The 27193-nt window shown below is 38.0% G+C and overlaps 2 protein-coding genes across 6 annotated transcripts in view; one reads left to right on the forward strand and one right to left on the reverse strand.

Annotated features, from left to right (window-relative positions):
• The window catches only part of LOC131795644 (uncharacterized), a 44577-nt gene that overhangs the window by 8585 nt on the left and 8799 nt on the right, over window positions 1-27193 (forward strand). For both annotated transcript variants that reach the window (XM_066164993.1, XM_059113230.2), the window contains exons 14-27: window positions 7870-7993; window positions 8133-8213; window positions 8923-8987; window positions 9402-9441; window positions 9595-9642; window positions 10555-10662; window positions 11763-11828; window positions 13277-13335; window positions 13777-13852; window positions 14409-14540; window positions 15552-15596; window positions 15854-15988; window positions 16451-16573; window positions 19086-19188. In XM_066164993.1, the coding sequence (XP_066021090.1) occupies window positions 7870-7993; window positions 8133-8213; window positions 8923-8987; window positions 9402-9441; window positions 9595-9642; window positions 10555-10662; window positions 11763-11828; window positions 13277-13335; window positions 13777-13852; window positions 14409-14540; window positions 15552-15596; window positions 15854-15988; window positions 16451-16573; window positions 19086-19188 (1205 nt within the window). The remainder of the gene's footprint in view (window positions 1-7869; window positions 7994-8132; window positions 8214-8922; window positions 8988-9401; window positions 9442-9594; window positions 9643-10554; window positions 10663-11762; window positions 11829-13276; window positions 13336-13776; window positions 13853-14408; window positions 14541-15551; window positions 15597-15853; window positions 15989-16450; window positions 16574-19085; window positions 19189-27193) is intronic.
• On the reverse strand, window positions 520-27031 carry LOC131795645 (proline-rich transmembrane protein 4). 4 transcript variants are annotated; one of them, XM_059113234.2, is made up of 4 exons: window positions 26934-27031; window positions 26200-26358; window positions 14396-14526; window positions 520-2513 (listed from the first exon to the last, which is right to left on the reverse strand). In XM_059113234.2, exon 4 carries the CDS (start codon window positions 2469-2471, stop codon window positions 966-968), a length of 1506 nt encoding a protein of 501 aa, XP_058969217.2. In that variant the 5' UTR covers window positions 2472-2513; window positions 14396-14526; window positions 26200-26358; window positions 26934-27031; the 3' UTR covers window positions 520-965. The 4 variants fall into 4 exon arrangements, with proteins under 4 accessions (XP_058969217.2, XP_058969218.2, XP_058969216.2 ...); XM_059113235.2 differs by lacking the exons at window positions 14396-14526; window positions 26200-26358; window positions 26934-27031 and adding an exon at window positions 11488-11571; XM_059113233.2 differs by lacking the exons at window positions 14396-14526; window positions 26200-26358; window positions 26934-27031 and adding an exon at window positions 5408-5648.

The following is a 27193-nucleotide window of genomic DNA, read 5'->3' on the forward strand; positions in this document are numbered from 1 at the left end:
ACTGAGGTACATTACTTAAAAGTTAACTCTGAAGATAACTTGCAAAATGATTTGACTTAGCTCAGGCGATAACTTGAGATTAGAGCCTGGGACCTAATCAGGGGTGAGGTCTCTGAGAATAGGAAGGATTGAGTTATATTATATAATTTCGTTGCGGGCTCTAGACACCATTTAATGCGGAACATTTGTTTTTGGAAAGGGTTAAGACTTCAAATAAATGGCAAGGGCTTCATTACAGAGGTCTTGGGAGATACTCAATCTTAACCTTGGGTGTGCATTGCTGGTCTCTGAGTAGCCTGAAGAACCAGCGTAATTTTTTCGTTATACAGGCGAACGGAGACAAGCGCTGGGTGAGCGCGGGTTACGCGCGAGGGGAGGAGCTCATCCCCTCGCGCGTAACTCGCACTTCGTGCTCGCCTCGCGCTTGCCTCCCTTTGACTGAAAAACGCAGAAAAAGTGACGCCTGTTCTGCAGGCTAGGATTTGAGAATCAAGCGAAGCTTTGTAACCATGGTTTCACGATTGTTTATTGAGATTTAATCTAACTATGACTTTTAGACTGTGTACTAAACCACGAGTAAGAAAAACAATTCGTTTTGGTTGGGATTGTTTTAGGCCTATAAACCCCGCTAAAATATTGTATTTACAGTTTGTCTGTAAAATGAACGGTTACGTGACAATTCTTCACTATTAGTATCAGAGTTTAATTCATGCAATTTCGTCTTTTGCGATGAGTCTGTAGACGCTATAGTTCCGTCCCTTTTTTGTTTGGCCAGTTAGGTTTTTAGTTTCTTTGTAAACTTCGCCCGATGTTCCTGGCGTTTTTTGGCTAGTATTCTTCCGGAAGTTTTCTCACTTTTCCTCGGTGATTTTTTTTCGGTTCGCGTTCGATTTTTTATTTCCTCACAGAAGGTGATGTACTAACAAAAGTTTGTGAGGTAAAAATGTTTTTAAACTCTCTGTAACTTATTCCACGTTTGAGATCGTCATTTCTTGCGGAGATGTTTGTGGAACCTTCGCAGTGCTCCTTCTTACGTAGAAAATGCTTTTCGTCACAAAGCTTCGAGCTGAGGGAAAAATTTTACGTTTGGAAGACGCCTTTGTATTCATGAGTAAGATTACAATGCAGATGGTGGTTTCAAGAAGGCGATTAAATGATTGGAAGATCCACCAAGGCCAGGGTTCGACATACTGCACATCTGAGTATACTCCAAAAACGCCAGCAGCCCCGTATATTGTCAGCACGCTTATCAAACCGCTCACAACTGCACACGCCGCAATGAGATACTGTAGACGCCGCATGCTGTTGTCGACTGCACTTTTGCTGTTGACATTAGCTTTGATGTTTACGTGAATTTTCCAGCCAACACGGACATATCCCGCCGCTAGCAGAAACCCTAATGATAGGAAATACAGTTGGCACACCAGGAGGAGAACCTTAGCTTCTAGGAAGTAAACCACCACAAAATCTGTCACTATCACCAGGACCACGTGGAAAACTACCACGGGGATGATGAACTGTATGCGTTGAAATTTAGGCGGGGCAACGTTCATTTTTGTTGTGTCAATAAGTACCAGGAGTAAAAGGCTTAAAGCGGAAATGATGCATGGATGACCGAGAGAAAACAAGAGCTGAGATACGATGAGGTGAAATCGTTTGGTCGAGCCGTACGGGTCCACAAAAAGCGCCATCGCCCGAGTTGAACTGAAGATGAAGATAATGACGAGCAAGCTGGACTTAAGGGCGGACATTTTGCCCTTATCGACGTGCATTCTCAGTAGCTCGAGCGTTGGAATCAATGCGATGATTGTGAAGATCACGCCGAAGCCGTACGTGTGTAGTGGCCAGGCAGCTTGCCATTTTCCGAAAGCTTGATCCCAATCTGGCTCTGGTTCTGGCCAGGACATTTCAGGCTCTGCTGTAGGGTCTGTTGCTCCTGTGTATCCTGTATGCGATCCCTCGGGTTCTCCCGTGGGTTCTGCTCCGGGTTCTGCTTCGGGCTGTCCTTCGGGTGTTCCCTCAGAACCTGGTTCTCGTTTGCTTCTTTTGAGAAATTTGTATTTTCTGTGGTCATTTAAAAGAACTAGTTTATCATTTAGGTTCGCCTCACTTTGTGATTCTCCATTTTTTTTATCCATTTTCTTGCTGCCATCTTCGTACTCGCATTCAACATTCACACTCGAGTTTATGTCTCCACTATCAAGTGTTTCTCTCTGTTTCGCTGTGTGATGCGCTTGAATAGTTTCGTGACTTGTACTACTTTCATCAGCAGCTCTTACAGGAAATAGTTCCGTTTCCAAATCGTTCTTCGTCTGGCGAAGTTCTTTGTCGATGTAGGTTCTCTTGCTGTTGATTCGTGCATTTGATTGTACATGCTTTGGATGGGCAACACGTCCGCTCTCAACAGAAATTTCCCACAGGCAAAAGATGAGACTCAAAATTATGGAACAGGTGCGCCTACAGCTTATCATCGCTGCCTTGAGTAGATATTCGCTGTATTCCCGTCAAGCTCCCTGAAAAGAACCGCACTTGAATTAGAAATTCGAAGATTTATCCCTTGAAGAAGGATTGTAACTCAAATAGTGCTCTAAGATTGTTTAAATGGAAATTTCGTTAGACAAATATAGACACAGTGGCCAACTCTCGATGGATATAGTCACCAAGACAATTGAGTTACGTTATGACAGCATTCATGCTTGCTACAACATTACCTTGAAGTGAACCTGTGTAAATATTAAGTTCTGCTGTATAAATGACAGCTAAAGATCAAATGACTGTGCCAGTGAGCTGCGTGTCATGATCATCTGAAAGTTATATTTCTATACTCAGGGAAAACTGGAATTTATTCCGGCTGCGCTGACCTCATCCAGTAATTTGAATAACTTGAATAACAAAGAACCCCTACTGCTTCATTGCAATTCAGCCTTGTTCTCTCATCGCAATAATTATAACTTGCTCAAGTAACCAGAAACAAATATGCATAACGATTAAAGCAGCACTATGCTTTTGAGGTTGCACTGATCTTTTATGCCGAAATTTGGAGACCAAGTCTGTCTCGTCAGCGCGTTCGTGAGATTCTTGAGTTTGGACTATACGCCCTTTGTGATTAGAACATACTCCAAGCTGTGTTTTTTATCTGATTGGAAAAAAAAATGAGAAACTTTAATTATTTGTCTACTCCGATGTTTGTGAAGATTTAAATAGTGATATTGTTTGTCGCCTCACAGTTGTTAACCTGGCAAGCCGCTCACTCACTAATAAGGGGGGGTGTACACCACCTCTTCTATCAATCCAACGGGTTGTGATGTTTTTCGGGGTCCTAAGTCTTCGCAATAAATGTGAAAGACATGCCTGGATGGGGTCAACATTTCACACTCTAGTTAATTTTCTATTATGAACAGGGTGGCTTAATGAGGATTTTTGTCTTAAACATGCTCTAAGTTTTATGGCCACAATGGCACAGCTTCACTAAGACCTCCCTGAGATGCCCTCCGGACATGCTTATCCACGGTCGATCGAGTGATTGACGTTTTGACAACCCGAGCGGACGTCATTATCTGAACCGCTTCTTATGATGACGTTCGTTGTGATTGTTACAACGTTAGTCACTGTCCTCGACAACAGTCTATTTTAGGTCTAAACTCATAGGAACGTTTTCACTCCACGATCTTCTGTTTTTCGTGAGTCTAAACCAGTATTACTTATCAAGGATTCATATAGTTCTTCAATCATTTGACCTTCTCTCCCTGGAAACCACTTGAAGCCTTTGTTATTCTTCTCTTCGTCGAATGATAATGGATTTCATCTTGTGCCTCAAATCAACGAATCGTGCATAATTGTTGATCATGAGCGAACTATTAATCATCTTTGGAACTTGTGTATATCTCATTATTTAACAATTATGAGCTGACAACTGAGGTTGAGTGAACTAATCGGAACACAAGAAAAGCAATATCCGAGGTGGAAAGTTTACTAGTTTAATCCCTTCAGTAATTTGCTGAATCGCTTTCTATTCTATGTATGAGCTGAACGTAATCTTTAAATCTTATTGGTCTTAAGAAGACTTAACGTTAGAAACGTGAGCTTTAAAACCTAGTTACGGTGGTTAATTTACACTGTCAAGTCAGGTGTTAAAACTAAAGTACCTGAAAATCGGTTTTATTCCTTCAAAGTGCAAAATGGGTCTTACGAGGCTGTTTTTCTTAGTTGCAGTCATCGCTCTTTTCTTCTCAGTGTATGATATCGAGTGAATTTATGAACAGTTTGCTGTGTATAATTTTGAGTATTGTAAAGTATCCGTAGATCTAAAGAAACCCGGTTCTATGAGTGCTTGTCAGGCTAACAGTTTTGTTAAAAGATAAGCAACAAACGCTACGATAGAGGGACCTAATGAGGAAAGTGAGTGCAATTGAGAGAATCTGTTGGAAAAGCGTCCAGATTCTCTGACATTTCATATCATTGATAGTTTCCGAAAAAACTCTTTTTAATACCACAAAAGGTTTTTGTCTATCATTAATGTTTTTCAAGAATGGTAAATTGAGTTTTAGCGAAGAAGTTGAAAGAAGATAGTTCAATTGAGTGTCCTCAAAACGTTTTTCATATTACCAAGTTGCTAATTGGGAAAATTTTTCCGTTTCCCGCGACAAATCGTTTGAGGTGTTCCGTTTTATTTCGAGCTCCTTAAAATAAAGAGAACAACAGTGTGGATTGGAGCCTCCTTGGCATCATAGCTTTTCTTTTGTCTTGTTTGCTATTGAGCAGAAATTGTCTTCTGTCTCGGGTAGAATTGGCATTGTGCCTTGCTAATTGACAGGGAACCCGCCGTGAGAAATCGTTTGGGAAAATGTTTTGTACCAGATTTTGGATTGATAAATTATAAAGGAGAACTGTGGAAGGAGAGAGAATAGCTTCTCCAACAAATGGAAGAAAGAAAGATAATGCCTTTGTTTTGCAATCTTGGCCACCATCATCGAGTTTTTCCAATCATCTTTGCGCAAGCCTCCAAGGAAAAAAACATACGTGTGTAACATACGATGTGGCCATGCAACATAACAACGGATTGGCATTTGTTTTTCACAAAGACTAAATGTTTATCGGAAATAAAGATAAATGCAAAAGCTCTAATGGTTTACTTTCGGTTTAGTTCAAGGTAGAGATCCAATCTAGCACTCTTACTGACTTCGTATTATTGTCGATTTTTTTTTTTTAGTTTCCAAGTGCAACTTTCTAGTAGGTATTCCAGAGAATTATTTTCCTGTTAGATATGAGATTAGGGAAACTTGACTTTGCTCCATACCGTTGAATATTGAGTTCCTATGGCTTTGAATGAAAAAATTAAGAAGAGTATTTCCTCCATCAAGTCCCATCAAGGAGGGATCAAGTACAGAATAACATTTTCAAGACTTACCTCTTTTGAAATCACTTAAGTGGGAATGGATTTCTACTAACGGAGGTTTCTGTTGCTCTACATTCGAGAGCTAAGCTACTGAATGGCTGAATTGCGATGTCAAGCAGAAGAGATGAATTAAAAAAGTAATTCTCGTAGGAGGTTATTCAGCTCTTCACTTTCAACTATTTTTTTCCGTGCGTTGTTTTCATGATGACGATACAAAACAAATATGAACACCTGCACCGGATTTGACAGATGTGTATGAGAATTGTGCAAATACTGGGGATATTTTGCATGATAGCTTAAATGTTTTTGAACTTATAAATATTTTACGTTCAGTTTCTTTGTGAATTTTTCAAGAAGGAAAGAAACATTTCATGACGCGTGCCGACTTGCGCGTTCAATTTGAGCCTGGTCTCCGTAGATGATCTCTGAGATAGCAAGCTACTGAATGCGTTGTCGAAGGGACTTCTTTTCCCTTTGAATAATCCTTTACTTACGCAGTAAGGCAGGGTTATTTAAACAAAGTTCACCTGTTGTTTACTAGAACTGCGTTCTAAACCATATTCAATTCAGCCAAACTTTTTGAGTGAAAGTTATTTTTTGTGAGCATTTTTTAAAAGCTGCATTCAGCTGACACTCAAAGAAAACTTTTTACTTGGAACAAACCGCTTGCAAAGGTCAGTTGATCGCCTAAAATCGCCACTTTGGTTAGGTTACGTTTGAATAACCGGCCTGAATAGTCTAGTTTTTCACAGCTTCATCTCGAATTCCTGCAACCTCTGAAAACCTGACACGCGTGATATTTATCCTTAATTTTTACTCGGCCCCATGCGATTACCCGTGGTAGTTGAGCGATCAAATAGTATGAAAAATTTTGCATGTCAGATAAGTCAACGTAGAACAAATGCCTTGCGAACTACTTCATCTCTTACCCACATTTAAAAATGATTTCTTCTTAAAGGAATCCACTTAGGAGCGTGAGATTCATGTTTAACTTTTAAACGAACGTGAATCTCGCATTTCATATGATGATCTCAAAAAAGGGAGAAAAAAAAATAAAAGAGTAACCTATTGAGACGAATTGAATCTTTCTCTCTTTTGTAAGCATTTTAATTCTCCTTATTGAGTTTTGTTGCCATAAATGCGAAATGCGCCGACAGTTGCAGAAAAAGCCAGCAACAACGCTGAGAAGAGGGTGGAGAAGAGGAAAAGTGAGACTCGCCCAATGAGAAATTCAAAACAGTTGTCATAAAAGTTTTCATGCTATGGCAGGCTAGATGTTATCGCGAAAATGCATATTTTTTTCCTTTAGTGAAATTAAACATCTTCACATCGTTAATCGCAATTTAAATTCAAGGCGAGTGATACCAGCAGATGCTAATCACATATTGACCGCTAGGTTATATAGCCCACCTGTCACTTGCAAGCCATTTAAGTCATCTTTTGACGTGAATGACGGAAATTTAAGAGTGCCATTTTAGTTTAATTTCTTTCGTTTTTTTTTTTTGTCAAAATCCAGCGCTTTGTGTCGTACATAGCTTTAATCTCTCTTTTTTATCTCTCGACAATAAATCCGTTTTGCGTTTTTTCTGCCATTATAAACTTCTGGCCTCGTCGTCTGCGCATTGTCAATCGACTGACTTTTGCTACCACCAACATCGGTGGGTAATAACATGCAATTACTAAATATTCAAATATCGTTGGCAAGTTTTCTGGTGGTTGGACCATTTCTCCGAGTTGTTTTGATGTTAAAGAGGAGTATTAACGGAACTTTTCAGAACTGATGATCAAGGAAAGCTTATGAATTTTTTTTAAACTTACAATCGGACTAGATACAAGAGAATCTTAAAAAAATGAAAATTTTTGAAGAATCAGTTTTCAGTCCTCTCTGCCCGAGACAATGCGAAATTCGATGCAAGAGATGAAGAGAGGACTAACCTCCTTCACTCCCTTTGCACTTTTCCAACTGGGGCTTATGTTTTGAGGAAAGTAAGAGGTTGTTGCTAGGCAGACTCCACTAGATAGACTCGACTGCTAACCGCTGTTCGGGAAATGAGTCCGCGATTCTCCCGCAAGGATCGAAAACTGGACTCGAGAAAACGGCGGAAATTGAGCCAAGCCTCCAGGGGCATTTCAACCCAGCAAGATGTTAAACTTTTGTCGCAAGCGTAGGACAATGAAAAATTTGAGTCCACCTTGGTTAAGGATTGGAAATCTAACTAGTTTCAATGATTTTTTTTTGCTCAAACGCTTTACTAATTGCGCCGCAACAGTACGAAGTTCTTGGTAGTGACCAAGGCCGCATGTTACATTCACATGTGACAAGCGTCCCGCTTGTTGCTAGTTTATTTTTATTAACGTTAGAGGAGAATGTAGCTTATTTTGGAAAAACTACTGATCTTGGGGGGCAATTGTGTCATGGATTTCATGTTTTAGGAGTTCTTTATTGGATGACCTTTTTTTCTTATCTTTTGAAGCACATCAGCTTCAAGTAGTTTTAGAGACAGTTATGGTTTTATCCGTGGAGCCAGAGAGAGCGAAAGTGAACTGTTTCACTTCCTTTGTCGCGAGCTGAAACAACATTACTCGAGCTTTTATCAGGTGAAATATACCAACCTTTGTGGCTGCTTTTGTTCAGTTTAGTGCCGACGTTATCTCGTGGAAAGTTTGCATTGTTCACAAAAGTATAACGCCCTTTTACTGGTCTTAGACGTGTTCAATAATTGTTTAATTTCCCTAGAACAGAGATGGTCATGCCCGTTTGTGGTCACAGTATGTGAAAGCTAGGCAACAAGAAAGCAAAGACGTGGTTTTTAACGAGGTAAGTGAAGCTTACAATAGGTCAGTTGTAGCAAGTTGTAGAATGGTGAAGGTGGAGGAAGGTAACATCATTGTTATCTAGAATGCTTTAAGCAGCTTCGTCTATTGTCACTGCGTTTAGCATCACTGCGTCTTGTGAAGGAAAATCCGAAAATATAGAGTACGTGGCGTTCAAAGAACACTTGTTATGACGTCATAGTGATCGAGAAACGATGAAATTAAAACTTATAATAAAGAAATAAAAAACGCGTCGAGTGCATTGTTGAGTTATATAGGCACACGGGAATTTTTAAGAACACGAGAGAAGTGCGGAGAAGCACGAGTCGAAGGCACCTCTCGAGGAACAAGTTTTTTATTTCTTTTATAAAATGTATCGTGAATTGCGCACGCTCGTACCGATGATGTAGGCTGCGTGCATTATATCTCAACAGTGCACTCGTGTGACGGAATGCGCGTACTTTATGGAAATATAATGAACTCGTTCCGACCAATCACGGCGCGCGCATTTCTTTGAACATTTTATAATTTGAGATATAGAATGAGTATACAGCAAACTGCAGCCAGCGTCTTTATCTTGGGAAACACGAGATATTTTAGTTTTTTTTTTTGTTTTAACTTATTGAGGGATGGTTGAAGATGTAAAAAAGGATAAGCAGAGTCAATATTTAGTTTGGCACTATTCTTGAACTCCTCCTTATTTTTGTCCACAGCAAGGAATGAAAGCATTGTTAAGAGAAGGTATCCCCAGAAGCTGCAGAAGCGAAGTGTGGAGAAGGTAATGTAAAACTCACAGAGTCCTAATTGTTTCGCACACATTTTAATCATTGAAACCAAGTTCTGACTCTTCTCTTATTACTTTGTTACCTTGAATCTCCCTCGTATGTGGGGTTGTTAAGGTAATTTTACCAGTTTGACGTTCTTTCACTGTTTCTAAAGGAGTTGCAAGTGATTCTCTTTAGGAGCCATTCCGTATCGCGCCCTGAGTGAACGAAGGACTCAAAAACCAAGATATATGAACAGCTTAATACATCAGAAACAACGTCTCCACTGCCTCGACAAACCGGAAAAAATCGATCAGATATGAGAAAGTGTGTGCCATCGAGAACGTTTTAAGCAACTGCAGTAATTTAAGCCAGTAATCTGAGCATCACTGTTTGGGTTTTAATTAATTTTATATTTCTCTGTTTAGTGCAATGGCGCAAAAGGTAGAACATTTAAAGAAAGAGAAGGTAATTGTCTTCCAGTTCTTTTCCGATTAAAATCTTCGTTAACGGTCACAACATGCTTAGATGTTCTACAGGAGTTCTTGGGAGGGGAACGCACTTTTTGAAGTGTCTAGAATGTAATTAACATTAAGTCTTATATTTTCCTTTATTTTTCAGGGGAGAGATTATTATCAAAAGCTTCTTCTCCAAGTGGAGAGACGCAAGGTATATATTTGAGAAAATGACCATTTCTTCTGATTGTTCTACTCATCCACTCACTCAGTCACCCAGCCTAGTTGCCCGCGTGGCCTCAATAAGGTCTCACCGCTCTGTTTTAGCTCCTCTTACTGCTTCCTTTCACTCTAAATTACCGCTTCTAAATGACTTTGCGCTGTCGCCTTATTCAGCCTACTACCTTTCGCATTGCATTCGTCGATTGAGAAAGAAAGGCCTGTAAGAAGAGGCTCAGTTGCAGTCGCGTCGACAAATTTTATCCGACGTTTTGCACAATAGCTCAGACAAAAACCTGTTCAACTTCTAACTTGTCCTGTAACAAAAACGGTCTGATATCCTTATGGGAAACTGGAAAGCTGCTGTGAAACAGAATAGTGTCATTGTCATTGCGGCTTAGCTGGCAAAGCTGTGAGAGACGTGCAGTCTGGCAGGCGATACGAAGTTGTTACGCTCTTTGGTGACGATGGTTTCTGCCGTTTCTGCCTTCGGGCATATAAGATCCCACCCGTACGCTCGACACTGAATTTCTACTTAAACCTGATCATTGTGTTATCCTTATGAAATAATTTCCAAGAAGTTCATATACGCAGTAATATAAACACAGTACCATTACTTTTTTTATTATCACATACGAATCTTGCGTATGGCTCGGCGAATGAGTTCTCCGTGGCTGACTGCGAAGTCGAAGCAAATAGGCTTGAATTCGAATCTTTACAGGAACTCAGAATATTTCTTCGTCTCACTGTTTATGCATTTTGTTAATATTGCAAGCTGTGCCAATGCTCTATGGTTTTTCAATGGGTTAGTTTTTTGAGTTGCACGTGACTTTTTACACAGGTTTCAAGGACAGGACATATGTTATATATCCTTCAAACTAATACGATGCTTATTTTCAAATTTTAGAATCTCTCTGCCAATCACCCGCTTGGTGTTACCGAGAATCAGATCAAGTGCGATCTGCTACGAACCCTGCCGAACAACGAACGGTTCCGATCAGCAGACTCCGAGGAGGTAAGATTGTGACTTATTTAACTGAGATTAGGGCGAAAATGTTCCTATTGGAAATTTCAGGGTTAAGGTTTCTGGAGATCCAGATTCGCAAATGAACTTATTTCCCAATTTCAAAGATATTTTTTTTTATACACAATTAAGAAATGTCGTTCAATTTTACAAAACCTGAATTTACTCAGATTGTTTACTTTCTGTGACAAAATGAATATTCGTGCTTTGTAATAGTTAGTGAAATATAGGTTCCGATGAAAGATGGTAAGTTTTGAACTCGTGAAAGAAATAGAAGCAGATTTTGCTATCTTTTGTCTCTAGCCAGTGACAAGCAAAAAAAAACATCTCTCTCGAAGGCCCTTTTAATTCTCCAGAGGAAGAGAAGAGGCTCTATTGTGACTGGGTTTTTAGAAGACGCTATATTTAAAATTAGTAAAATTAGCTCTCGCTGGCTCAGTGGTGAGGCATTAAACCGCGAGGTCAAGGGTTTGATCCCTCAATGGGAAACGCATTTTTTCTTTTCACCACGCTCATGGAAAAAAAAATATAACATGTTTCTTTACTACGTCTGGTAGTGTCCATTGATCAAAACTGAAAATTATTCACCACATCTGTACGTCTATCACAGTTTCTTTATGATGAACGTTTGGGAAATTAAAGTTGGCCTCGACGCCTCGAGGCCTCTCGCCCAAATTTCTCCCATCAAACGAACGAAGATGAAATTCTTTATCTCCTTACGTAATACTGTGAATAACAACTTGGGAATTTCCTTAGTCAAGTAGTAGACTTGCTATTAAGTTCATTGAAAGGTAGAAAGTTTGAGTCGAAACTCACCTTGATGAGGATACACTCTTGACAAATTCAAGACAAAGCAAGTGCCGTGAATGTTTCCAAACATTCAGTGAAGCAGTAATTACTTAGCTGGAAAGCTACAACTCTTTGACGGAGAATTTGTTGTTTGTTGCTAAGTGACGTGACAAGATGCAAATTGTCGTGAAAGTTCTGCGGTTTTTGTGGTTTTTGGAAGTTTTAATGCTACAGCCATGTTTATCTCTCATTAAATTGTTTTTATTTTATTTGACTTGCAACTGAAGTTTGTTAATTTGCAGGTTAAAAAACTGTCAAGGATTCTCCACGCGTTTTGTGTCCATCGTCCAGATATAAACTATCTTCAGGTAAGATATCAGTATTTATTAAACACATCATTGATCTCAAGTATCATTAACTAGTCTGTAATCGATGATTCCGTGCGAGAATCCTGTGTCTGGTGTAATAAAATATTTATATCAACGTTTGCAAGGCACCCTGATTGCAGGTGAAAAACATTGTTTATTATGATTTTTTTTAAGGGCTTAGGTCACGTAATTTTTAAGACTTTTCAAGTGAGAATTCACTTAAATACCACATTGACTCTGGGTAACTTCTCGCGGTAGTTAACGCGAAAATTTTCCTTACAATATTAGTAAATTACCCCCTGAGAGAAAGGAAAAATTCATCACGAAATGCATGGCAACTAGAATAGATAATTAATGATCAGATCTTAAGAGTTAGTGGGTTAAAAGTTCAGAGGAATTTACTAATGAGAAGGCGGTAGGGGCTAAAAAAATGACCCCTGATTTATCTTGATTTTTTGGAAGATGCGATATTTAGTATGCTTTACTTTAACGTTGTTTTTTGTTTTTTTGACGTGGCTTTTTTTTTAAGAACGTTTTCCCGCATGTTAAGTTAAAAATTTAGAGCTTGTTATTTACACGAATAAGCATATGTGTTTCAATTCCTATCACTTAGCTTATGCAATTACTTCGATCATCAGAAGTTATCTTTCGTTTGCCATTTACTCTTTGTTCAAATTAAGGCTGCAACGCCGGATCATCTCATTTTGTTTGTAGGCGTATTTTTAATCCACTAGATGGTTTTCGACTTTAATAGAGTTGATCTCTACTAGGTCAAACCAAATTCCTGTACCTCAGAAACTAAGAGGGTGAACATTATAGGAACCGTTAGGTTCAGCTGTTTCATCTTAAAAAAAATTGGTTATTTTTTTGAGAAAGCTCAACTTATTTTCCTTTCTCAAGTAAAAGCTTTTTTTCTGCCTAAAGGCTTTTTTTTCTATTAGCTTAGAATTTGCTGGTTAGGTAAAGGTTGTCATTAGCACTGTTTACATACAACTTTGTCTGTAGACGAACTGACTTATAATTATGAATGTTTCGATTGAACGAGTCTTCTAGAAGAACTGATTAATTCACTGTTTACTTTTCTGCACGTATTTCATGAGCCATCTGAAATTACAAAATTTCTGATTGGCAAAAGCAGACATTATCAATACGGTTTAACATCGCTTCAGTTGGTCTGTTTCGTAACGAAAGAGAGAGGCTCAGCTCTAATAGGCAAGTGAGTCACTGCGGGAGAGAAGGCGCACGTGCTACCACTTCTCTCTTTTTTTTTATAGTTTTGTCTTCAGAGACACACCTGTTTCCAGCTTTAGGTAGCATGGAAGAATATTACATTCATATTTTGTTTTTCTAAACGTAATCGAAGTACAACTGTAACGAGGATATTTCGCTTAACTCGGCATTACTATCTTTGATTTTTCTACATAAGTTATCCAACTCTTTTTTTTTAGGGGATGAATTTTATTGTGGCCATGTGTCTTCTTTTTATGGACGAGGAAGACGCTTTTTGGTAATTGATATATTTGTATTTTGTGTTTGGTTTCAAAAACTAATGCCGTTTTAGTAGATGTTGGTACAAATCGATCCTTACTGGGAAAAAATTACGTTAATTACTGAAAGTAAAACCTGATAGAGGAATTACCTTGTTGCTCCGTGTGCTTAATCTTTGGGACAAGTGATCAATCGAATGACACGACCGAAGTCAGGTCAGGTTTCGCCGGATGGCTTCACAAAACAGTAACAGAAGACGCATTTGCGCAATGTTTAACACATTGGACTCTAAAGTTTCGAGTTCTGGCTGGGTGATCATGTTGTGGTCCTGGGAACGACTCTACGTCAAGAGGAGTAACAATACTGCCAGTTGCTGACGCTTAGAAACTAGAATTAGCTCTCACGCTACCGTTTTTTTTGTGACAAAACAGAAGTCAAGTTTATTTTGATTGCTCTACAGGTCTTTTGTCGCTGTTTCAGAAGTTTATCTTAAAAACTATTTTGATAAAGCATTGAGTGGAGCTCTGGCTGATCAGGTGAGATATCTTTTCTATGGTTGTTATCAACTGAAAACTAAAGTTCTTGGAAGAATCTTACTTATACGTACGATCACAATAAATCAATCAGCAATCAGAGGTCATCGAAACTAATGTGTTTTTGTTCGACTAACCAACATTTGATTCTTCTAATGTAGTAAAATGGAAACTTGGGTTTAGTAATGTTAGTTTATTTATTTATTTATGTATCTATTTATCGATTACATTGTTTGAGCCGTGATAAGGTTGTTTTTGCATCATGAAATAGGATTTGACAACTGGGGAAAAAAGATTGAGATTGGTAGTTTTTAATGCACTTTATATGAAAGGGACTTTTTAGGGGATTTTGATTGACGGAATCTTTATTCAGTGTTTGGAAAAATTACATTTCTACGCGAAGGAGACTTAAAATGATTGTGTGATTGGTAACCAAAGAAGGGGTAGTAAAGCAGAAAGGAGCAATGATGATTCGATTAAATTAAATTTTTCAACGTAGCCCCCCAAAAAGCTGATCCTTAAAAACCTTTAAGACATTTCACTTACTTTATTCTTGTAGTCTGTTTTGAATGAACTCCTGAGTGACTTGTTACCAGCTTTACACGCGCACCTCAAGTACTATGGAGTAGACATCTCCACTGTCACATTCAATTGGTTTATTACAATCTTCATTGATGCTGTTCCATTTGAGGTAAGGAAAGAAAAACAAAATATTATTTTGTGATAAATTGGTTTAGTATTTACTTAGGTTTTCGCATGGTAAACTCCCTTACGGTTTCGATCTTCAATCCTCCCACTCGTTAGATCAAAGATCACTTTAACCCAACTGACGATGATACAATTACTTGAGGACAATTCTTAAGAATTTAGTTTGGTAATTGGAATAATATCCTTCTGTTGATAATTTCCCTGATTCTCATTGCATGTGTGTTTGATTGCGTCTTGATATGAGTAGGTAAGTTTACACCCTGATCACTCCCAGGAGTGTAAGAAAGGGTTCTGGAATTAAGACAGTCTCTCTTTTAAGATCATTATCTTAACACATCAAAACAGTCATTACTATTGCATTGTGAATTAAACCAGAAAAAACGCTCCAACCCCTTCCCACTCTTTGTGAAATAAGAAGGGAAACTGCTCATCATGCTGAAGAAAGTGGGATCTTGCATTAAGGAGCTATGTACCATTTTATCATCAGAGTCAAGAAACCCCTAACGATCTTGTGACGGAAATAATAACATTGCCAGTTAGACCAGTTTTTCAATGGAGTGTCGAACGTAGTTTGGTGTTTTTGTTGGCTTAGAAATTCGCCCTATCCTGTCAACCAATCAGATACACAAATTAAAGCTAATCAGGACTTGTTCATTCGTGTTTTCCGCTCTCAGTGAAGCAGGTTAAATATGTTTAGATTGAGTTCTCATCGACATCTTGTGATATTTTCCTTTGTTTATCCTGGTTTGCGTTTCACCACATTCAAGCGAAAAGCGACTTGATACTCTTCATCTTTCATTTCCTTTTCTTTAAATCGAACTCATTTTTAAACGTTATCATCGAGATCACAGATGTTCTAAAAGAGCAATAGATTGGGCAGAGCTAAGGTTCTTTAACGGATGCACTCTATTTTGTTCTTCATATTTTCTTTATCCGCAGTTTATTGTTGTTTTCTTCTTCTTAGTTATCAACATTTTTCCTCTCGATTTTGCAGACCGCTATGAGAATTTGGGATTGTTTTGTCTTTGAAGGAAGAGAGGTTGGTTTATTTAAAAGAGGAAATTTACTTCACACGTTTGCATAACACAATCGACCTGCCAATAATTGAACAAGTTTAGTTGCCAACGGTAACAAGTAATTGTTTTTCGTGGGGTTCTTTCTCTCGGTTCTAGTTCCCGTCGAAAATATATCTTTGTTGTAAATGATTTAAACCACTTTGATGTGGAATTCAGCCGTTGAAGTAATCTATGATAAGTGTGACTAAGGCTTGCTTTCCTACTTCGTAAAATTTTTCAGGCCCTATTTCGGATCGCCGTTGGCTTAATGAAAGTCCAGCAGCCGGCACTGTTGCAGTTGTCATGTCCGCTGGAGATCATGCAGTACATGAAGAGAGCTGCAAGGGTCACTTACGACAAAGATCAGCTTTTCAAGGTACAATTATACCGCGCATGCTTAGGTCAGCAAAGAGGCCTTGATCCGAACTTAACCGAACAGGAAACTGCAAGAATCGAATTTTTAGCTGTCTCATCTCTCTCTAAGTCGTTTGTGCTGGAATTAAAACATTATGTGCATATATTATGAATAGGAACGGATCTCTTCTGTTTTTCAAGTTCGTCATTTGTATTCGGTTTTAATATGGTCCATCCTCAGTCATTCCTTGTCTTGCTTGGTTTCTTGTTGCTCCTTTTGCGTTTTACTGCTAAGCTGATATTTTTCAGTCCTCCGCAAGTTGCAGTTAGTTTTACACAGACGGAGCAAATGATCACTTGATTGTATTGAATGTCCGTTAAGTGTCTAATGACACAAGTTTCCAGACTTTTTCGGAAGTTTTTTAAGTGTGGCAGAGCGTTTATTGATGCAAAATTATTCAAAACCTTTTTTTTTTCCATTCAGTCATCGTATGAAGACGTAAAGGTCTTCCCAACTATAGAAACTCTGGACGAGAAGCAAGCAAAGTATTTAGGTGGTGCTGATACTAGACTCGACGAGAGGTCGATTACAAGGGATGAACGAACGGTATGTTACTCCAGTTATTTGGTTTGATTCTCCGTTTGTTTTTTCAAGTGCAGTCATTTTAATGTAAAAACTCTAGTAGGCCATCATCAACGTCATTGTTATTATTATCGATATTATCATTGTCATTCTACGCCTCCTTATGTCACTGTCTTCTTTATCATCAATGATTACGGCAATGAACACCTGTATCGGATAAGTGCACCAACGGATTTTTGTCACCGTTTACATATTCGTGTTGCATCAGTTTTTGGCCAGCCAAACGCGCGTGATGTAGTAAAAGTTGACGTACTTTCGTAACAGGTTGCAACTTTGTCGGTTTTTTTCCGCGCAGAATAAAGGACATTTTTAAAATGAACGGGAACTGTTTTTTGTATCCATTCTGCTTGAGGCTTTCCCTTTGAGTTCTTTTCTTTTGTTTTCACTCCAACATATTCTCTTCTTGTTTTTCGGAAGGTAAAATGATTGATTCAACTCTACTTGAAAAATTCACCGTCAATGAATCGAGATCTCATTAAGCTAATAAGTTAAAACTAGATGCGGTTCTTTTCTATTGAATTAGAGAGAAATTTCGACGAGAGTAATTCAATTTGAAGGCTTTTTCCTACGAAAACAACAAGACTAACAGCAAACCTTACCTTACCCCTATTTCAGAGCCCGCTCTCACCGAAAAATCAATGTTGCTTAAAGCTTAGCGATTCGAAATTGCACAACCGTAATATTCAGGTTAGCGTATTTATGAACGAGTACTTATAGGGATTATGGATAATCTCAAGATGTGGCGTGAATGAATTACGTAAAGTTGGTAGACTTATGTTTGGCACACGACCTCCTTCGTTTAAAACGTGCAATGCTGACCTTTTTTTTTGTATCTCATCTGTAATACTTGCCTTGACAGAAAATTTTGTGTTTTGTTTCACTCTCAGTATATTGACGCAAATAACAGAAATTCCGCGATTCTCCGTTGTTTTAAGTACCAGATTACAAGTCATTGAAAATGATGATTGTGATAGCATCAAGTTCAATATGACGATCGAAGAGTCGGCCACGAAACTTTGTAGAAGTTTCACTCGAAGAACTAAACTTTTGTAAGATGGTTGGGTTTTATCCTGCAATCAGGAATACAAAGAGTTTTAACGAGGCTTAGTCAAGTGCAAACAACGAAGGAATATTAAATTGCGTTTTTCAGTTGTTAATTTGTTTTTTTTGTTGATTAAGAATCCAGCTTATTTTTTCTCAATTTTTTCATAAGGTGCAATCTAAGTACTTTGGTCTTTCGTTTATTGATATTTTTTTACAATTGTTTTTTTGTCTTTTGTTTCCTTTTAACGCGATTCTAAATGGAATTTCAACTATACACAGTTTCTTCCGCAGAGAAAGCTCACCATGTATACCGTGAATGGTGCATAAATTTTCATTGCATTGAACGCAAAAAAAAAAACAAACAAAACATTGATTTCAGAAAATCATAGAAACACCTTACTCCGTGCCCCGTTTCCGTCCCAAAGAAGTGGCTTAAAAAGACATCTTCCTTATTTCATACACATTTTTCATTAAGTTGACAGCTTATTTACCGAGTTGAACACACAAACTCAGCTTTTAATAACACATAATGCGAGGTAGCTCTTCTTATAGGTTTGTTAAACCTTGTTGTAAATAATCAGCTGTCCTTAAGTTCTGACATTAATGAGAAAATTTGAAGGTCGTCGCATAAAATTTTGACATTGACCTTGGAAACTTTTGGAAACAATTCCATTCGGCCTTGAACGAGAACCCTTGAAACTTGATGGGACCAAAGTTCGTATTTCAGGCTTGGAAATAACAGAATTATCATATACTATGGTCATAGAAATGAATTGTGAATCGAATGATAAACTGTACATACATCACTGAAAATCGATGAAAGTTATTGGATCAGAAACGGGACTAAGCACGACTCTCTGCCTTCCAATCTTTTCTTGAGCGATCTGAAGACCTTACTCTCGACGAGTGAGTTTAACCCTTTCACTCCCAAGATGTCATTAGTAATTCTCCTTACTGTCTGTTATACGACTCTTACGATGTTAATTCAGAGAATTTGGTATTAGATCGACTAATAATTCCCAAGTGGATATTTTTGTTTATTCTCATCACTTGTCTGCTTGATGTTGTATTGATATTGTAAGGAAAATTTTTCTCTCGGTCACTCATGGGAGTTTAAGGATTAAAAATGCTCTATACGATTAATTTTTCAATTAGCGACATTCTCCGCTCTTAGGTTCTGGCGATAATTTTGAAGAATCATCAGTGCACGTACAGGCATTATATGTCCCATGTTTCTGACTCAGAACTGAAATAAGTCTTGTGAAATATAGTCTCCGAGAAACTTCGGAAACGATTTTTCCGGTGTTAGGTAACTTTGTTTGTGGGGTATTTTTTGAGAGTTAAAGGGGAATTTCCAGTTCAGTGAATAGCTGAATTCTATCTCATTTGCATATCTAGTTCAACTGGTTCAACTAGTTTTCTTCGTTTACAGCGCTCCCGTGTCAGTTCTTTCACTGTGGAAATCCCCAACCAGGAGAAGCTTGAAAAACCGGATCAACACGAAATTCTGGAATGCGCTTTAGCAACAAGTCGAGGTAGGATTGCATGAGTTAAGAAGGACAACAGTATTGTATGTTATGTTGTGAGTTTCTTGTCCGTTTGGTGTAATCGCTTCTTTTGGTAGTCACGTTGAGTGATATAAAATGCTGAGTCGAGATGAGTTCAAGGTGACTAATACTGATTGAGTTGATGTTGAGTTTTATTGAAGCTGCCCTAAGAAGTGCTCTTCCTTTACCCACTGGTTGTTTATATTTTTTACACACGAATAGAGAATCATTGGAAAAAAGTGAAAGGGCACCATACTCGTTTACGAGAGATGGACTAAAATCTTTCTGGCGAGCTGCAGCCATAACAAAAAAACTGTCTCATTTTCGATGTTCGCGCGTTAACATCTTAGATTTAGTTTAGTTTTGTGATTGGAACTACGAAGGTGAAGCCTGACGAGTCCTGACGGTATTCAACAAAGATAGGAATGAAATGTCAATAAACACAGCGAAAACGAAGCTGTATGGAAAATGGATCCGATTTCAGATGCTGAAGTAAGAGTAATTTCAAAACATGTTTGAAGACAAAGATTTCAAAACGGGCGTAATGTGTGATTTTCGGCCTCTCAATGCTTTTTTGCCACTATTGTACCTTGAAGAAATATTTGAAAGACGCGATGAAATAATTTTTTACTCACCAGCACATGGAGATCGACCACACTGGCACGCGTTAGAGCACTGTGAGTTAGTTTTTGATTACACTATTCAGCGAAAAAATGCATTTGTATCAGATAATAGTCATGAACGATTTTAATATTTCGATCTTTTCGTTTTGATTTAAAAAGCCTAGGGCAGGTTGTTTTAGTTTTGTTCTCTGCATGTGAAAGGAAAAAGGGGTTCCTAAATTTTAAGATCGTGTTCTAAAGTAATATGTTACGATAGGTTGTTTTGACTTTCGGAATTATGTTGCTTTCCAAGTCAGGAAATCAAGCCCGAGATTTTGAATTTGAACTTTTGAATTTGAACTTCTATAAGAAATAAAGTGGATGTCAGAAATGTGTTCCGGAAGGAAATATTTTTTATGTTATTGTACACTTTTGCCGAGTACTTTTTTTTATGTTGTGAGATTTCCTATTGTATTCTGGAGGATTTTCCTCACGGTTTGTCCCTCTTGAAAAAAATAGCATTCAATTTTTAAGGCTTTCGTTTGGAATCCTTTTAGCGTTTTTGCCTCCTTGGTGTTTCTCTACCATTACAAGGCTTGTTTTCTAACTCACTACATTTTGAACGATCCAAAAAACAGCTTTAGGTATCGTGACATCGCTTCCATATGTTATGAAAACTCAGGGTTGTTTGAAGAAATGACGTTACTTAGAAAGGAAGTTTTAAATTCTGGATTTCTTTATAAAAGTACTTTCTTTGCGAGCTTATGTACGAAATCAATCATCAAGTTGTAGTGTTACTAACTATAGTGCAGGCACCATTTCCATATTTTGTCTTAAGAGATTTCCTGGTGTCTGAGAGAGGAAATGGGTCGTAGAATGTTCATGTGCAGCAGTTTTGCATTGGTTCTTCTGCAAGTAAATATCTGTGTTTCCGCAGGTTATGACGTTAAGTTTTATGTTCCTATCTTAGAATCGTCTTCGCTTAACTGCACGGTTTGATAAGTATCAGTCATGTGCGTCGATATATACCGATTATGTTATTCCATAACTGGCTGTATTTTTTTCCGGCGTGGGATAAATATTAATATACGTAATTGAGGGAAAAGATATCTTTAATGAAAGCTATTTCATTGAAGGGAATTTTGACACGAATTTGATTATTTGGTCTAACTCTTCAAGACACACAAACTGCGAACATCATAACGAAACCTTTACGTCAGTGTACTTTTATACGAACTGAAAAACAAATTTGCTATACAAACTATATAGTAATGTGAGAGGAACAGTTTAACTCTTTCACTACCAAAATCTGAAAGCTGCCTTTCCTGACTGATGATCTTACACTTCTTCGTCGGCTAGTACGGAAAATTTGGAATTTGACACAAACAGTATCCCTGTTACGAAAAATTGTCTAAGTTAAATCCTAGAACATTCTATAGAACAGTCTAGAACCCGAAGTCATCCAGACGTGACCTTCTCGTATAAGAACATTCTGGAACATTCCATTTCTTTTGTAATTACTCAGATTTAAAAACCGTGTTAATCCACCAAATTTAGTTCTCTAGAGAAGTTTCTAGATCCTTGTACTTTATGTATATAAGAGCGATAGTTTCGTCGAAAAAACAGAGAGAATTGTGAAGAAGCTTGGTGCTGTAAAGTCCATAAGGCAACTACGTGGAAATTAATCAGTTTGTTGCCGTTACCGACGATCCTGAGTTTTGTTTAGGAACAACCCTTCTCTACATCGACACTCGTAACAATCCCGTAGTTTATAAATATCTTCGTTTTTATCACCTCTTCGTTTGACACTGTGTTAGAATTTAAAACGAAAAATCTATCTCGTTGTCACTCCTGTGATTTACCAGATTAAGGAGGACGCCTATGGAAGTAAGGATATTCCTGTCCCTTACGACTGCGCACCCGCGCTGTGCATACTATTCAGTTGGCAAGCGTGTGCTAATTAAGTCATACACCAAAGTCGTACACCGCGTAAGAAGCTCAGTAAATGTACTGGTGGCTGGTGATAGAATCTTTAAGTTTAGAGTGGTTTCACGGCAACTGCCTCTTTTTTTTAGTTGCTCAATCCCTTTCCTGTTTCTTCCAATGAAACATAAATGAACAACCAAACAGACAAGCAAAACGAAAAACGCGCAAAAACTCCGCAGGTGCGAACTTAGCTATTGTTTAGTCTCAGTGTTGAAGTGCACTGGACATGAACTGAGGATTAATTGACCTCAGCAAAAAAAAACTGATAATTATACTTATTTGCGCTGAAATAGCTGAGCGATCCAAGATCGATTTTCTCCCATTAACTTCGACTGCCGGCAGTCGAAGTTTAATAGAAATCTTTCAAAAGATACTTTTTGCGCAAATTTTTTTTTAAAACACTATTAGTTAAGAAAATTCTGCCTTGAACCACTAAAGAACTTTGAAGGTTGACTCGTCTCAGCATGAGAAATTTTACTATCGAATACGCCAGGGCCTAACCTCTTTATATCAGAATCGTACGCGGTTAAATTGTTAAGTTTTCATTGATACAATTGTTCTCTCTAAGGTTTGGGGTTCTTTTTTGATTTGTGTAAATTAGCAGGGTCGTAACGAGGTATATGGGATCAGGGATCAAAGGCCTAAAAAAGGGTGGGATCAGGGATCACAGCCTCGGATCCGGGATCAAAGCCCTTGGGATCGGGATCAGCGTGTTTTCCATGGGCTCAAGGATCAGGCAACACTGGGAACAACAAAATTTTGTGGGATCAGGGATCAAAATTTTCATCACTTTTGGGATCAGGGATTAAAAATTTGCGTAAAAATACGGGATCAGCGACGAAAAAATATACCTCGTTACGACCCTGAATTAGGGTTCTTATTGTATGACATGTACCTTTCAAATGAACTTCAAACCATCCATTTCATTGAAAATTTCACCCACAGTCTAACTCAGTTTTAACTGCGTCAAATTCAACTGACTTGTGTTATATTTACCCTTCTACTTTTCTTTTGATCAGAAATTGACAATTGAAAATTGATTGTCGTATACACAAAGTGAAATTTGAAATTACTAATATCTTTCGTGATCTTCTACAGTTTTTTATTGCACTGCAATAAATTTCTGTCAAAGGAAACGAAAATCTCATCTCCCCTGTCTCAGCATGCTTCCATTGTAAAACACTAACTTTTTATCTTAAGAATTTTCTCGAAGAAAAGGCATCGAAATAAACAGAAAGTGCATGAGTCAGAGTCGGAATGAGTCAGTAGATAATGAAAAGGTTTTGAAGCTGTTTACGGTTTTACATACAGCAAGAATGTGAGCAGAATCACATAACTTTTCTGCAACGCAATTTTCAACACACCTCGTTAAAAAATGTAATGAACAAAAGTTAAACAAAAACGTTCAAAGCCAAACGCTTAGGGCTAATCCCTTCCTCTAAGGATAAAGTAACGAAACCATTTTATCTGATTCGGTGTAACAATCTGTGTAAAAGACGAAATTACGTTGTCTTCAATATCATTCCTTGTGTGATTTTTGCTCAATTTTGTTGGGTTTTGTTTTTGTTGTTTATCGACAGCTCAGTGTGGTATATCCTGTTGTATAATGAGTGCAAAGCCATCATGTCATTGACCATCGGCTGCAGTGCATGTATATAGAAAATACGAATAATTATAAAAGATTGTTTCCTAACTCACGGAGACGTTGTCCTGTGCGACGCCTACCATAACTCGCTGAATAAAACAAACTGCATCTAATCATTTCAATTTTTTTCTTCTTATGATCATTCTTGATTCACCTCACTTGTTCTTGTTTGCTCCCTGCAGTGATACGAGTCTTGTAAATCAAAATGTCAACCATAAACATTTCCAACAACAGAATTATTGCGTTGCGCTGTGAGGTTAAGCAAGTGGCGTGCAGAGAACATTTGCGACTAGAACTGAATATTTCATGATGATTTTATCTTGGATCCTCCTTGAAACGTGATCTGGTTTGCATTAATTTTGTATCGATCCCAACACTTTGGTTACCACAGATCAGGAAATTATTGAAATTGAAAAGCCCTCTAGGGTTAGGGGAAATTATATAGTTCAAATTTGAGTCGCTGAAAGAGATGTTTTGAGGAAAATTCAAGGAAAATTGAAACTCCATCTCAATGTATAACGTCATGGCTAATATATTTTGCCCTGTCTGTCATATTGTTAGCATTAGCCAAATGCGTCGGTATAATTTGCAAAAAGGACGGTTGTTATACTTTATCTTAACTGGCGAAAAGTTAGGATATTTTGAAAACTGACCACTTTCAGTGAAATAATAACACTTCGAGTGGAACACTTTGTCAGCTCAGATTCCAATAATTGTTACTGTTTATAATAAACTCCGTAGGTGAGAACTTAGCGATTCTCCAATCTATGATAACAGCTCAGATTCGAACGACGCTCCGTGTGATTTTTATTTGAGTAACACTTGCTGTACCTACTGGTGAGACAGTTCATCCAACAAATGTTAATTTGCTCTTCTACAGTGAGTGATTCGGCGAATTCAAATTTTTTTACGAGTAGTTCGCGAAATGTGTTTCGTCTCGGCATGTTTCTTGTGTTCGAATTTCGCGTATTTTGTGAATTAAAAAAATGCATAAAAGATTGTAGAGGACTGATCCCGCCGAGGTTGTTGTTTATTTACAATGTTGAAAGTTAATTTTAGGGAGATAAAACGCAAAAAACTTCTAATTGTAAAACGGAGATAACAATGCTTCGTTATTACAATTAAAAATGGAAATTTAACCTGCCGCCTAAAATGATTAAACTCAGTATTTTTTCAACTTTCCGTTTTTAGTTTTAGTTTTTTCATCTGTGTGTAGTTAATTTTTTTGTGGATATTGTCGTTGCAGGATTTTCTCCCGTAATGGAAGACAAAACGTTTGTTTTTCCTCACTTCTGCCAAATTGTCAATAGATATCCTTTGTATAATGTGTGTGTCGGTAAAGATTGCAAATTTTTAGACGTATCAACAAAACTTTATCCAATAGTCTCTTCTTAACAAGGTACTCTTTCTACCACAGAGAGATTTTTTCAGTAGATTGTGTTTCAATTTTCGCATAACTGTCCTAGCTACAGCGTGTGTTGATCAAGGGCACCTGTGAACGTTTCCATGTTCGTTTTACCATAGCAAAGAAAAAAATATCAGTAGTATGCCTTTTGTTAAGAAAAATTGATCGTATTGTAGTCGTTCTTAAAGTAGCTCTTTATCTTTTTGCTATAAGTGCCCTTTTGGGTCAATAGCAGATTTGGTCCTTAAGAGAGTGGCTTGTCATTTTCTTCACAAGAGATTTGTTACAGAAAAAATTGTCACATTTTTAACACACGCACCGCCATAGAATGCTTGATTAAGTTAAAAAAAAACAACAACAGCATTAAACAAAATTTTTGGAAGGTACAAATTGATTGTATAAATGCTTTCAAAGTTATCTCACCAACCTGTAGCTTATGTATTTCCACCCCTTGAAAATCTAGCCCGCGAATACTACAGTTTCGTAGCGGCGAATAACAGTCAGCGAGGGCGGTTGGCATGGAATTAATGAATTTTATGATTTAATTGACTAACTCTGTAAGTTGTGCGAGTGCAGGCGCTTATCTTTTTTTGAAGCCGGCCCCTTTGATTTGAGTGCGAGGCCGCCAACAAAATTGTTAATTTATGCGGCCCAAGGAGGAACACAGACAGTACTTTGTCATCTTACCTAATACCTTTTCATCAAGGTTAGCGCGAATTACAGTCACACTTGTTTCGTAGTCACTAGATATGAATACATGGATCAAACCGTGTAACAAACAACTCGTTACACTGTTTGATGAGATAGTCAAATTAGAACATACCCTCTCGATTGCAAGATGAGGGCCTTCAGCAAACCATGACAGTAACGAATAGGTGGCAAGACAAAAGATCCAAGGGACAAAGCAATGGCTTAGCACGTGCGTTTTAAACTTTGCACATTTCTTAAGCAAGCCACAACGGTAACGAGGAAATGGCAAGACAAAAGATCTAAGGGGCAGAGAAATAGCTCAGCACGTGCGTTTTAAACTTTGCACATTTCTTAGCCGCCCTCTGCTAAAAAAAAAAACCAAACCATAATACCAAGATGTTCGTTGTCTGATAACGGAAACCCCGACTGAAAGTTATTTAAGTTTCCATTTGGAAGTCAACACTACAAAACTACTTCATGCCGAAGCAGAGGTGTGGCGCCGTAACAAATCTAGCCTTTCGCAAAATTCTAACAAAAAGTATACATTAAGTTTGCAATCGACGTCTTCATCGGCGTTGCCGTCCTGACTCCCTAATGTCCCTGTTTGATAAAGAAAGCGAATATTCGAGCATGCATTTGCTATATTTTTTAAGGGAGCTTACATGACTCACCCTCTTTGTTAAACCAGCTTTGTGGGGTTTCTTGGGTTGAAGTTCTTCTCAATGACTACTGTGTCAGCCGGGTTTGAATCTTTTTGAGTCGCCTGTTTATGTAACCAGGGGGTTTGGTGTCGCCCAGTGGTATGTGTTTTATTATGAAGTATTGAGTGTCTTTAAAAAGAAACGTAATTTGCATGTCAAGTATGGAAGCATCTGCAGGTAATTTTCTATTAAAAATATTCATGTATTGAAACTTTGAATCTCTCCTTTATGTTATTGCTACATGTGGCCTTAGTTAAGCTTGCTTTACAATTCACCCCCAACAAGGCTTAGAAATTGTTTCTTTGAATTATTAACTGACTGATATGAAACTAATCAGAACACAATGTGAAGACACGTTTCAACATAATCTTGTAAATTTACACTTCACTTCGGACAGCAACGAGCAAACAAGCGCTAATCGAAGACCAATATAATCAAATTGGGGGAAGCTATGACAACACAAATAAAGCCGGAGTTATCAGTTAAAATTGTCTGCCTTTTTTAGCACAAATTATTTTACCTTGCTTTTAAATCGTGATGTTTAGTGTATGGCAATGGTCTCCAAGGGTTTTGTGCTGTTTTCTTCAATTTCAATTTTTTGTGCCTAATATTAACAAGTACTCTTACACTAGTGGTCTCCAGTGTTTCATACTCGTTTACCTATTTAGTTTTGACTAAGTATTTAGTGTGTATTCATAACTAACCAGGTTGTAGAGAAAGTGGGCTGAAGACTTTTCCTCTCATTTAGCGCAACACATTTAGCGAGCCAGCGCCGCTGACATGCCGAATTTACATCGTGGCTGATAAAACATCCACACCGTGAACCAACTATAACAACAGTCGTTAGCGTTTGCCTGCGCTTAGAGCCAATGACGTCAATGGCCTTTTTGTATTCTGATTGGTTCATATTAGTATTTTCATTTTGCCCTGGTTTTCTGCTGCTTTCGTCAGTTTACAAGTTCTA

Source organism: Pocillopora verrucosa, chromosome 4 (assembly GCF_036669915.1).
Source record: "Pocillopora verrucosa isolate sample1 chromosome 4, ASM3666991v2, whole genome shotgun sequence".
Classification (NCBI taxonomy): Eukaryota; Metazoa; Cnidaria; class Anthozoa; order Scleractinia; family Pocilloporidae; genus Pocillopora; species Pocillopora verrucosa.

Bases quoted from the DNA above. Each gene is read 5' to 3' on its own strand.
- LOC131795645 (XM_059113234.2), bottom strand. From the start codon at position 2,471: ATGATAAGCTGTAGGCGCACCTGTTCCATAATTTTGAGTCTCATCTTT.